We start from the raw sequence: 14,103 nt of genomic DNA, 5'->3' as shown, positions 1-14,103 counted from the left end.
TGTGCTAGGCTCTGTACAAACAGAGAACAAAAAGGCAGTCCCAGACCCAAAGAGCTTATAATTGTTGAATCCCAGCTGATGGTATTCAGTGGGTTATGAGGGACAGTGATGAGATGGTGTGATGACAGACTTACCCAGTTTTTGCTGTAACGTGCTCTGCCTGAAGCAATGCCAAGCCGCTGAAAAAAGACTTCAAAGTCATTGCCAGAACCCAGCTTATTTATTCTTTTGACAAGAAAAGGGAACAGATCTTGAGTAAGGTATCTAAGTACAATTTTTAGTATGTTTCAAAGCACCGTATTAATAAACTCCCCACTCCTTTCTCTTGCCTATTTCACCCCTTTCACCCCATTCCAGGGCATTCCCCACCACACTCTTCCTCCAAACATCTCCTTAACATAATCTCTGTCATTCCTGAGTCGCCTATCACCCACCATGTGCATCTCCTAGCAACTCTGCTGTTCACGGTGGGCCAGACTCATCACATGGAACTCAGTGGAGTTACTGCAAGGAAGAATTTGGCTCCAAATCCACTTCCTTATTCTCACTCACTTAGGAGCCTCTCTGACATGGAGTCTCTACTGAACCCTGGTCAATCCCTGCCTCTCATCTGACAGGTCTAGGGGAATAGACCCATCACCCAGCACCTCTTAGTCATGACTTAACAGGATCAACATTATATGTTATGAGGGGCAATCCCTGTAGATCTGAAGGGGGATATTGCTACAAAAAGCAGCCCTGACCCATTCTCACCCAGACAAAGTGTCTTCTTTAGGCTACAGAATCTAAGGCTTTCCATGTGGTTGGCAGTAAAGGGTAGGGGATGATGCTGTATTGGCCCAATCCACCTCCCTCTAACTTCTGGGCTTTTTCCATTTGAGAAAAGATTTCTATCCCTACCCAGCTAGCTGCAGAGACCTTTACCGAGAAGATTATGGGGGGCTCTAGGGCTTGAGCCTTGCCTTTCAGAGAGGCACAAAGAAAGGATGAAGTGAGAAAGATGAAAAATTGTTGATGTGACCAGACTGAAGAAAACCATACAAAACAAAACACCAGCTCCAAAAAATTCTGGCTAGTTTTACTTCCTCCAGGCACTGAATAAAATGCAGAGTCCAAGGACTGCTAAACCTATAACAATAAGGATCACTGTTTCTTTTCACACACTAGTTATGCTTTCTCGGAAAAAAGACTAAAATGACAATAAAACGCTGCTTCCTACTTCTAAACATAGAACAATTACACTTAGCTCTGACTTCAACCCCAGATGGGCTATGTTGTAATTGACACCACACCCACAAATGTTTTGGAAGCAGATAATCCCATTTTAGCTGTGGTTTCCTAGGGAGTTAGATGCATCCTGGAACCTATGAGGAATCGTGTGGCTAAAGCCCTGCTATACTGACAATTTACTCTGTGATATGTAATTCCTCCAATTCTGAGTATGGGGACAGATCCACAGCTGGTGTAAATTATCGCAAGTCCATGGATCTTTGACAATTACACCAGTTCTGAGGATCTGCCCCACTATTTCTTTTAAGAGTTCAGCTTTCCATGTGGCTAAAAATACAAAGAAAACCTATTTTGCAACCTACACTAACTTCTGCACATACCCTTTGTCACTTACCTGGGGACATCTTTATATTCTGTTGATGGGTTTTTTTCATACCAGCTCTCATAAAGCGATTTGCCTTTAAACCCCTCATCTGGGCTTGGTATCTAGAAAAATACATTTAAAAAAAAAAAGACAGAGAGATACAAGTTTAAGTGTTATTGAGCAACAAATTCACAACCAGATATGACATAAAGTCGACTAGTTAGAACAATGACTAAGCCACTGACTCAGGTACCATGAGCAAATCACTCAGCCTTTCTGTGCTACTTTCTACTAATTTGAAAAAAAGGTGTAATAATAGTTACCTATCTCACAACAGTGCAGTGAGTCTTAATTATTGTTTGTGCTGTGGTTTGTGGTGCTCAGATGACAGGTGCTATAGACACACATAAATATTAATAATAATTAAGCTGATGTCATGCCTCTATTTTTAGTTTGTCCTCTGATTTACTCGGCAGTTTCAACAGCTATAGGTATTTTTTTCCCTCAAGGATTGCTACATTTTTATTTCTTTGTTTAAGGAATTACTCAACAATAATAACCCAGCACCGAAAAGGTATTTGCATTTACCTCTTTAGGTCAAGATCAAGATTCTTCATGAAGTAATGTTGTGAAAGCATTTTGTCACGTATTGGCCCAGGATAGGGGTGGTGTAAGTCTAGAATTGCTCAGACATTAGCAACCAATAGGTTGTGGTATCACTAGGCCTAATCCTGTGTACTTTGCTAGTGGTACTCAGTTTGAGTATGGGTTATGGAATCAGGTTCATTGTTAGGTAATTGGGCCAACAGTTTCAAAAGTGTTCTGGGTGCTCCATCTGAGAAGCCTTTGGTCTGATTGGTAGAAGTGCTGAACACATACAGTTTCCACTGGCTTTAGTGGAAGCTGTGGGTGATCCACATCAATGAAATTTAGACCAGAACTATCTCAAGTTGGGCACCCGAAAACTGTGGCACCCAATGTAAGTAGGCTCTTTTGAAAATCTGGGCCACTGGCTTTCAGTTGTCAGCAATGACTATGTTGATTTGTGTGATGACATAGACAAACCCCACACTGGCCTGGAAAGGGTTAATGAACTGCTGTGGGCTCAGTCAGCCCTGCCCCGCTACACCTTGGAGGGAGAGACTCAAAGGGGAGAACCCAACCTATGTGGGAACTGGATGGGAGGGAGAGCGGACTTCCTGCTCCCACTCTGTGAGAGAGGACTGAACAGAGACTGTGCCTGGGACCAGGGACCGACCAGAGACTGTGCCAGCATGAGGGCAGGTAGCTCTGATGTGGGACTATTATTTTGATTTACTACCAGTGACTTGCTGAGTCAGATTGCTGCAGGGGGTGTCCTTCATGAGAGGATTGACAACCAAATAAAACCCTTTATCTTTGCACCCAACTGGAGACATAGCCGTAGGTTGTTGCGAGACCAGGAGCAACCTGGTCACAAGCTGATTTTCCCCTTGCGCTACCTGCCAAGATGCGGCATATTAAATGAGAGATTCTTGGTCTAAAAGGGCAGATGGACATTCTACATGTAGAAGTCCAACCAACTATTCCTAAATGGACATTTTGAGTTACAGATGAATAGAAAATACCAGATTAAAAAATCAATGTGGACCAGACTGGAATATCCTTACTTGTGATGAGTAGCACCTTACAGCACAAGTCATTGGGACTACTTAGGGAATAAAGTCACCGTTCTTATTTTTGTACAAATCTAAATAAGTATATGTAAGAACATAAACATAAGAACAACCACACTGGGTCAGACCAAGGATCCCTCTAGCCTAGTATCCTGCCTTCTGACAGCAGCCAGTGCCAGATGCTTCAGAGGGAATGAACAGAACAGGGCAATTTTTGAGTGATCCATCCTGTTGTCCAGTCCCAGCTTCTGCAAGTAAGAGGTTTAGGGACACCTGGAGCATGGGGTTGCATCCCTGACCATCTTGGCTACTAGCCATTGATGGACCCATCCTCCATAAACTTACCTAATTCTTTTTTGAACCCAGTTATACTTTTGGCCTTCACAATATCCCCAGGCAATGAATTCTACAAGATGACTCTGTGATGTATGAAGAAATACTTCCTTTTGTTTGTTTTAAGCCTGCTGCCTATTAATTTCATTGGGTGACCCCTGCTTCTTGTGTTATGTGAAGGGATAAATAACACTTCCCTATTCATAGAATCCTAGAATATCAGGGTTGGAAGGGACCTCAGGAGGTCATCTAGTCCAACCCCCTGCTCAAAGCAGGACCAATCCCCAACTAAACCATCCCAGCCAGGGCTTTGTCAAACCTGACCTTAAAAACTTCTAAAGAAGGAGATTCCACAACCTCCCTAGGTAACACATTCCAGTGTTTCACTAGCCTCCTAGTGAAAAAGTTTTTCCTAATATCCAACCTAAAGCTCCCCCACTGCAACTTGATACCATTACTCCTTGTTCTGTCATCTGCTACCACTGAGAACAGTCTAGATCCATCCTCTTTGGAACCCCCTTTCAGGTAGTTGAAAGCAGCTATCAAATCCCCCCTCATTCTTCTCTTCTGCAGACTAAACAATCCAAGTTCCCTCAGCCTCTCCTCATAAGTCATGTGTTCCAGACCCCTAATCATTTTTGTTGCCCTCTGCTGGACTCTTTCCAATTTTTCCACATCCTTCTTGTAGTGTGGGGCCCAAAACTGGACACAGTACTCCAGATGAGGCCTCACCAACGTCGAATAGAGGGGAACGATCACGTCCCTCGATCTGCTGGCAGTATTCACTTTCTTCACACTATTCATGATTTTATAGACCTCTATCATATCCCCCCTTCGTTGCCTCTTTTCCAAGCTGAATAGTGCCACTCGTTTTAATCTCTCCTTGTACGGAAGTTATTCCATACCCTTGATAATTTCTGTTGTCCTTTCTATATCTTTTCCAATTCTACTATATCTTTTTTGAGGTGCGGCAACAGAACTGTACACAGTATTCAAGGTGTGGGCGTACCATGGACTAATATAGTGGCATTATGATATTTTCTGTTTTATTATCTATCCCTTTCCTAATGGTTCCTAACACTCTGTTAGCCTTTTTGACTTCTGCTGCACAAAGAGAGATGTTTTCAGAAAAGTATCCACAATGACTCCTAGATCTCTTTCTTGAGGGGTAATAGTTAATTTAGACCCCATCACTGAATACGTATAGTTGGGATTATTTTTTCCCATGTGCATTACTTTGCACTTATCAACATTGGATTTTATCTGCCATTTTGTTGCTCCTTCACCCAGTTTAGTGAGATCTCTTTATAACTCTTTGCAGTCAGCTTTGGACTTAACTATCTTGAGTACTCTGTATCATCTGCAACTTTGCCCACTCACTGTTCACCCCCTTTTCCAGATCATTTATGAATATGTTGTACAGCACTGGTCCCTATACAGATCCTTTTTTGTGCGGGGGGGGGGGCATTATTTATGTCTCTCCATTGTAAAAATTGACAATTTGCTCCTACCCTTTGTTTCCTATCTTTTAACCAGTTACTGATCCATGAGAAGACCTTCCCTTTTATCCCATGACTGCTGAATTTTCTTAAGAGCCTTTGGTGAGGAACCTTATCAAAGGCTTTCTGAAAGTTCAAATAAACTATATCCACTGGATCACCCTTGTCAACATGCTTGTTGACACACTCACAAAATTCTAATAGATTGGTGAGGCATGATTTCTCTAAAAAGCCATGCTGAATTTTCCCCAACATATTCTGTTTATCTATGTGTCTAATAATTCTGTTCTTTATTATAGTTTCATCCAGTTTTCCTGGTACTGAAGTTAGGCTTACCAACCTGTAATTGCCAGGATTGCCTGTGGAGCCTTTTTTAAAAAATTGGCATTACATTAGCTAACTGTCTTCAGGTACAGAGGCTGATTTAAATGATAGGTTAAATGATAGGTTACTAGTTAGTAGTTCCGCAATTTTATATTTGAATTTCTTTAGAACTCTTGGGAGAATACCACTTGGTCCTGATGAATTATTACTGTTTAATTTATCAATTTGTTCTAAAACTTCCTCTACTGAGACCTCAATCTGGGACAGAATAAGAGGATCACAGTCTGGCCCTATGAATATATGCTAGGTGAAATTAAAATTGGACATGTTAGCATCATAGAAGTGTAGGACTGGAAGGGACCTCAATAGGTCATCTAGTCCAGCCCCTTGCGCTCAAGACAGGACCACATAATAACTACAGCATTCCTGACAGGTGTTTGTTTAAACTGTCTTCAAAACCTCCAATGATGGAGATTCCACAGCCTCCCTAGGCAATTTGTTCCAGTACTTAACTACTTTGACAGTTAGACTTTTTTTTTTTTTTTGACTGTCCACCTTAAACCTCCCCAGTGGCAATTTAAGCCCATTGCTTCTTGTCCTATCCTCAGAGGTTAATGAGAACAATTTTTCACCCTCCTCCTCGTAACAATCTTTTATGTATTTGAAAACTGTTGTTATGTCCTCTCTCAGTCTTCTCTTCTCCAGACAAAACAAACCCAATTTTTTCAACCTCATAAGTCTTGTTTTCGACATTCGGCTTTAATGTTGGCCATATCTGTCACACTGTGTTTAATGCAGCAGGCTGGAATGCCTTGAATGCCTTGAAAAGTCTTAGTGCTTAGGAAAAGTACCAGAATAGACAGATTTCACAGCACGCATGGCTGTAAAATAATTGCTGCAACTTATCTGGCATGGCTATTTGCGGGGAAGAGGGGAATGTTCAATATATATATTGATCAAAGGTGTATGTAAAACCTTTATTTACTCATTAGAAACTGAAATGTCATTATACTGTAGCATGCCACTGAAATTTTGAAGTTAAGCAGAATTACTTCGCAGAAGGGAAAACCTGTTCACATTAGCTGTTACTGCTGTAAATCATTCTTATAACTAGATAAGTCATGATCTACAGATTGAAACTCTTCTAATAACGTTTCACACAAAATATTGTTAACTTGGAATAAAGGTTGCACAAGTGCATTTTTGTTTAATACAGTCATTAAAAATCAAGGAAATCCCCAGTTCAACCAACCCTAACATCCACACCAAACTCTGTTCAAAGGCTTTACCTGCCAAACATTGTAACAGTCAAACACACGCATCTCCACAACAAACTCCCTTTCACTTCAACAAATGACCACCCAGTTAGTACACATCCAATTCCTCATCAGTCACACTCAAGCTGCATTCAGCCAGTAAACTGTGGGACTTGAATATTGTGATAGTATCCTCCAGGTGGCCTAGTGGTTAGATTGCTGGCCTTTTGGTCTGTAAGGCTCTGGGGTAGGGGAACCCAGACCCGCTCTCTCTACCAGGTCCCAGTCCAGGACCCTGTGCAGATCAACCCCTAAACAGGGGAGATGGGGTCTCCCTCCCAGCGGGGAGTCAAGACCCATTTCCCCAGGCTACTTCATACAAGTCTCTTCAATTTGGGGCGTGGCCCTGCTAGTCCAGTTGCCCCAAGTGCTGGGGCTTATTTGCAGCCTCTCCTTGGCAGGGGAGCCCTTACTTGGCGCAAGTGGCTGCGCTGGCTGGCAGGTCACTAGGCAGGCAGACAGAGCGCTCCTGCTCCTAGCCAGTCAGCCTCCAGTTGAGCCAGGCTCCCTTCTTTTCTCCCCCTCCAGGCAAGCCTTGGCTGTAGGTCTAGTGGGGTGGGGCTAGCTGAACCCAAAGGTTTTATTTAACCTCTGCTGTGCCGAACACCAGTTTCTCTGCTCCCTCACACACGTTTTAAGGGAAAAACTCAACATAACCTTAACTATGGAGTCACTACTGACCCCTCCATAGTACCAGTATATAAGAAATGTGAATGGGTGACATTATTAAACTGAACTCTTGATGGCCAAATACTACTCTCATGACATCTGGTCAGCCACACTGGTGGCACTGAGGTAAATGAGTGTGGAATATGACCATTGAGGCCTAACTATCTGATGATGCCCATAACAGATTTTACTACTATCAACAGAAGCCCTGACAACTGTGCAGAATTTTGGCCTAAGTCTGTTTGTAATGAGAACAGTTTCACATCCAGTACAATAACCAGCTCCTATGGGTAGTTACTGTTGCTACATCAGTTGATATTTTAGTGTATCTTTACCTCTTTCGTCAAGCTGTACACCAGGCTGTACATCAGCGGAGTACAATCAATTCTCAGAGTGTAGTTTCCTGAAAGACAGGGTCAGCGTTTACAATAGAAAACCAAGTCGGCTCTGTGTTTTTGTGGAGGGAGGAGACATGTCTGTAATAAGAGGAGACACCAGGAGGAAAAGCAGGATCTCCAAAGTAGATCGGGCTGCCAGCTGTAGGCTGCTCAGTGCATTCACACTGGCTTAGGATTTGGGCTAAATTGTGCTTCAGCTAGCACAATAGCTCAGGGGTCCTGCCTTACACCCCTGTGCTGACTACCCATATCATGGATAGCCACACGGGAGGGGAAGCTGACTCTACAGAGCTACTGGGAGGGATGTATAGCAGGTAGGTCCTTGGTTCTACCCCCATCTCTCCTTCCTCCCCCCAACACCATGTGTCAGATACTGTAGTTATATGCCCAGCATAATATACTCCCTCCCCGAAGCAAGAGGGTAATTGTAACTCTGGGTCACCATCTCCCTCCCAAGCTGCTCCTGGGCCAACCCAACAATGCACTTTTCTCAGGGCCCATGGCAAAGCCAGCACTGAGCCTCAAGTGAAGTTGTCTCAATTTCATCTACCTCCCACCTGCCACTGCCATAGAAACACAAGTATACACCTTCAACTGAGGAATCGGCATTGATATACGCCACCCCACGGGCTTGTAATAGTTTGGCATTTTCCTGTGGTGGGGGTAAAAAAAAAACAAGTTGATTAACTTTTCCCCTCAAAATAACACTGTAAATTTTGCAATGTAGAATCTTGCAGCGTTCCAAACTACCACAATCCAGTCCATAAGGTACTTTTGGACTCACATGTCAGTCTTGACTCCCAGAGCACATGAATCAGTTTCTTTCAGAGCAAGGTGAACTGCACACAAGAGTTTTTGGATAAGTATTTAAAGGTGAGATTTGGGGCCCATTCCAACCAAACACAAGGTTTTGTTTAGTTAAATGGAGCAGATTCTCTGAACTACTATAGATGGCACCTCATGCCTTCTTTACGGTTAGGAACATATGAATGGCCGTACTGGATCAAACCACCTAGTTCAATATCTCATCATCTACACTGGACATTAACAACTGCTTCAGGGAAAGTGCAAGAAATACTGCCATACACAGTTACGGGATAATCTGTCACCAAGGGAAATATCCTCCTACTCCCATTAGTCAGAGGTTTGCTTATGCCATAAATCTTGCATAAAGTTATTTATATGCCTTCCAAAATTCTTTGCTGCTTTAATATTTACTATTATAGCTCTGCATCTGAATCTGCTAAACTTCTGGAGTCAACAGCTTCATGTCGGAATGAGTTCCACAGGCTAACTGTGTGCTATATGAAAATAAGTCATTTTATCAGTTTTGAATTTCCCACCTTTCAGTTGCATTGAATGTCCCCTTGTTCTGGTGTTATGAGAAAGGGAGAACAGAAGTTCCCAATCTACCTTTTCTAGATCATTCATTATTTTGTGAACTTTTCTGACTTATAATTACCATGTCATCCAAGAGAAAACAAGGAGATTTTGCAGTAAGGAAAATTGTGGATGATAAAACAGCAAGCCAGTCATACTTCACATGCTGAAAAGAAGCCTCAATGCAAGATTTATGGGCCTTCTTTGGAATGATTTGAGTTACAATAGCCTTTAGCTTGACCTTGTGGGTGCTTTTAAAGTCAATGAACTAGTGTCTTCCTCTAAGTGGTTGTACAGAGACATGGTACCCTTGATTCTGAATATTATTAATGCAGATGGATTTATGACACTGGTATTCACAATCTCAGTACGAATCAGAGAGTACCTAGGGCAGCAACCAAAACAACAGATCTGATTCTGATCTTGTTTACTTCAGTGTAAATCTCAAGCAGCTCCATGGAAATCAATGGAATGACACCCATTTAAAATTGGTTTGAGAGGAGAATCAAGCCCAATATCTCCAACTGGCAGGGTCACTACTTGCAAGTATAGGTTGGTATATTCTCAGACACACTTTGTTTTGGGATGTAGCATTGTTACTTTGGTCATACTGTAGGTAGCACAAGTGGCCTCTTCAGATGAAATTCACATTGAGGTTGCTCATTGCTAAAGCCGAGAATAATTTACTGTATTCCTGGGGAAGGGTTATTACTAGGGCCCTACCAAATTCACGGTCATGAGAAAAGTGTCACGGACTGTGAAATCTGATTCCCCCACCCCCACCCCATGAAATCTGGTCTTTTGTGTGCTTTTACCCTATGCTATACAGATTTCACGGGGGAGACCAGCATTTCTCAAATCGGGGGTCCTGACCCAAAAGGGAGTTGCAGGGGGGCTGCAAGTTTATTTTAGGGCGGTCATGGTATTGCCATCCTTACTTCCATGCTGCCTTCACAGCTGGGTGGCGGGAGAGCAGCAGCTGTTGGCCAGACGCCCAGCTCTGACGGCAGCACCCCGCCAGCAGCAGCAGAGAAGTAAGGGTGGCAATACGATACCAGGCCATCCCTACTTCTGCGCTGCTGCTGGCCGCAGCTCTGCCTTCAGAGCTGGGGTCCAGGCCAGCAGCCACCGCTCTCCAGCTGCTCAACTCTGAAGGCAGCGCCGCCACCAGCAGCCACGCAGAAGTAAGGGTAGCAATACCACAACCTCCCCCTATAACCCCCTTGTGACAACCCCACAACTCCTTTTTGGGTCAGGACCCCTACAATTACAACACCATGGAATTTCAGATTTAAATAGCTGAAATCATGACATTTACGACTTTTAAAATCCTATGACCATGAAATTGACCAAAATGGACCCTGAATTTGGTAGGGCCCTAGTTATTACTTGAATGTTGCGGGACTGTTTTTTGGTATTTAGCAATACAACCTTGGACACTCTCTCATGTGTTTGTGTGTATATGAACATGCCCCACTGGAGCAGGTTCCAAAAAGTGGGGGAAAGATCTACCATTGTGCAGAACTCTCTTGGATCACTTATTCTTGATTTACCTCAGCCCACTCTGTAGATCCCAGCAAGCCAAATTCCTCCGCATCCCAGCTTGCAAATATCATTGTTCTTCTGGGCCTCCATCCTACAATAATAAAAGATTTAAAGCAACAGGAGAATTACTCCAGAGAAATACACTGTGAGTGTATATCAAACTGAAAATAAATCATATCATGAGTAACAACAGTTTGGGTCTCAGCTGCAAGAATGATGTGTGGTGCAAAAGGCACACTTGGGGAATCTACCCCAAAATCTTTTGTAATTTTACTCATAGTTTGCAGTATTATGCCTGATACAGACCTTTGTCTTTGCTCAGAACCTGAGGTGATTGACATTTTCCTAAATTCAACATTTTGGTAAATAACCGGAGAAGAACTTTTGCAAAAGTGTTTTGATTTTTTACAACCAGCTCCATTCAATACAGATATTAAATTACTGTTCTCTTTCATTTAAATATACATCTTAGCACTTGTTCCACATCTAGGGTCATAAAGGCTTTCCCTGACCCCCTTCTTCCCAAACACCAACTCTCAAATACCAAGAAATCCCCTGTGTGGTTTTGATAGATCTACCTCTAAACAATGATCTTTTGCTCTAAAAAGCTTTGCATGTGACTTGAAGCCATGGTAATCTGGAGCGGAGTATATTGCAATGTGTTTTTATCTGTGTCTACTTTATCCAAGCTCTCCTTCCATGCCACTGCTATTACTCCCGTTCCTGGTTGGTTTCACTAAACATTGTTTCCTATTACGTTCGGTAACTAGGCAGTGAAGGAAACAAAATTAACCTCTAACAGGTTTTAAATGCTGTGGTTGGGCAAAGAAAGCTACTGGAGCACAGTGTTCCGGTTATGTCAGGACCTCTGTCTCCAGGATTTCAGACTCAATAAAAGGAGACTCCATTTGTTCTGGCAGTTGACTTTTAATGGTGTTGACGTTCCTCACCACCCTTAAGTATAACTAGGAACCTTGTATTTTTAAACTTGTTCTCCTATTAATTTTTCACTGTGTATCCTGTACGTATTCCAGGTCCCATTCACACTGGTTTAACACTTAACTGATCTGGAAGCTATAAATGTTGTCTTCTCAGATTCTTGCTTACTCTCTTATGGCACAGTTCCACAGATTTTTAAGGCCAGGTGGTGCTTCTACATGATCTAGTCTGACCTCTTCTGTGTCACAGACTGTAGAATTTTAACCAGTTACCCCGTATGTCATATTTACTTCCCAATCTTCCACACGCTGCCTGATTTTCTTCCCCAGATGAAACCTTCCATACCCATCACCATCTTGGAAACCAAGGGTGTCATAACATCAATAATTTGATTAACTCATTATAGTTAAGATAACAGTGATTAGCAGCTGCAAAGCACTGTAAAGATGAAAACCGTTATACAAGAGTTCAGTAATTTCTATAATTACATACTGTAAATCCTTGCCAAAGCAAATTTACCACGCTATGAATGAAAGAGGCACGTAGGCCAAGATCCACGAAGGGACTTAGGCATTGCAACGTAGAGCACGTCTACCGGCTCAGACTCCTGCACGCAACTTAGGCTGCTGAATGCCTAACACCCCTGGTTTGTGAATTGTTCTGGGGCTTAGGCAGGAGATACAGATTTGGGCACCTAAAATGAGGCTGCAGTGTGCATGCTCACAAACAAAAATGTAGGCCCTGAGCAAATTTAGGCACCTACATGGTTAGGCGGAAGCCGAGCTGCATTTTGTGGATTGCAATGATGCCTAAAAATGGGACTTAGATGCCTATATATCTTCGTGGATCACACCTTTGGATACCATCATTATAGGGATTTTGAAATATCTACAATAGATAACTGAAGAGTTGACAGCAAATTCCAAATATGAAGGACTGAGGCCTTGATTTAGCAGAGTACTTAAGCCTGTATTTAACTTAAATCAACCGGGAGCAGAAATTTGACCCTTAGTTTAAGAAAAATCTTTAACTGGTTCTGTTTGCTTTATTCTTTAGTCACATACCTTCCTTCTTCAATTTCCCATAACTTCTCACAATCTCATGAACCACAGCTGCCCCGCTCTGAGGATCAATTCCACCAAAGACCCAGGAGTCACGGTGGCCTCCCAGGATGACGTATCTGTCTGGAGAAATTAATGAGGGGGGTTTATTTGGAGGATCTCTTTCCTGCAGTAATAGTGTCAATGGAGAGTAGTGATGTATTCTATATAGGTTTGCAGGCAACAAATACATCACTTTAACAGTTTACTTCACATGTGGCAGAATGGCAGGAGCCACTGTAAATCTCTTTAGAAAAAAATTACAGGCAAGTTTGTTGCTGAACTGCAGCTGGTTTGTGGCTTATTTATATTAGCATCTGTAGAAGTTCTAAACTTAGTAGCACTTTAACTCCAAAAGATGTTTATAACAGACACCATAACAATAATTAGTTCCAACTGTAGTCTACATTTTTAAAGTTGTTGTGATTATTAACCCCTTTTTTCTGACATGCATCATTTTCCAAAATATTCATCATTTGGGCTTTTGATTTTCTATGCTGTCTTTCCCTGAAGTTTAATCAGGTCACATGAACAAGCAAACAAAAACTGTACAAATCACCAACTCTAAAATAAAACTGCACACATTTAAAAACTGTATGAAAACCAATAACCTTCTGGGTTTCTATTTATCCTCATTATTCTGTTTCAAATCCCTCCTTAAAACTTTCCTTTGCTATGACAGACACTCCATCATACACCTTATTATAGTGCATTTGATTGTCAAAACTGGCCCAATATTTACATTTTTACATCCTGAGTGCTCTTAACTCAACAAGTTTTAAAGACACTGAAGTAGTATTTTCTTGCCCTAGGTGATAGGTACATTACAATGAGGGTTAACCAAGTCACAATGGAAGATGCAGTTGACATGATATGGCACTGAAGAAAGAATAAATCCTACTGTCTTGCTTGATGTTGTTACAATTGTGATTCAGCCCAGAAATGGCTGTATTGTGGTTGCGGATGAAGTGATCTTACTATCCTATAAATATCTGAAAACCAGCTTAGGGGCTTTCAGATCACATTGGATAAAAGATGCCATAATATAGTACACATAAGCCATTAAGGGGTGAAGCAATTTCATTGGCAAGAACATGAATGTCTTTTCAAACTCGTAAAGATCTAAACTTCCATTTATTATTAAATTCCCACAACTCTCTTATTAAAAAAAATCCATTAGAGAATGTACTTGCAATATTGCTTGCCTGGACGCAAATGTTTATGTCTAGGTTACGTTCCCCTTGAAAAACCAGTTTTTACAGTGAAAGTGCTGACATACCCTAAACTGTGTGAGCGCTCCTTCAGGAAATCCCCAATGTGTACAAACAGACATGCTCACCAAGTAGAATAT

General features: G+C 42.0%; 1 protein-coding gene across 1 annotated transcript in view; it reads right to left on the bottom strand.

The window, feature by feature from the left end:
* Window positions 1-14,103, bottom strand: part of LOC102934118 (putative N-acetylated-alpha-linked acidic dipeptidase) — a 51,602-nt gene that overhangs the window by 10,067 nt on the left and 27,432 nt on the right. The window contains exons 10-15 of the mRNA XM_037889548.2: window positions 12,717-12,836; window positions 10,722-10,804; window positions 8,377-8,440; window positions 7,726-7,793; window positions 1,625-1,716; window positions 135-225 (exon numbers count right to left, since the gene is read on the bottom strand). Of these exons, the coding sequence (XP_037745476.1) occupies window positions 135-225; window positions 1,625-1,716; window positions 7,726-7,793; window positions 8,377-8,440; window positions 10,722-10,804; window positions 12,717-12,836 (518 nt within the window). The remainder of the gene's footprint in view (window positions 1-134; window positions 226-1,624; window positions 1,717-7,725; window positions 7,794-8,376; window positions 8,441-10,721; window positions 10,805-12,716; window positions 12,837-14,103) is intronic.

Source organism: Chelonia mydas, chromosome 1, assembly GCF_015237465.2.
Source record: "Chelonia mydas isolate rCheMyd1 chromosome 1, rCheMyd1.pri.v2, whole genome shotgun sequence".
Lineage (NCBI taxonomy): Eukaryota > Metazoa > Chordata > Testudines > Cheloniidae > Chelonia > Chelonia mydas.
Note: the sequence above shows the minus strand (reverse complement) of the source record. Positions and strands in the feature narration are given on the sequence as shown.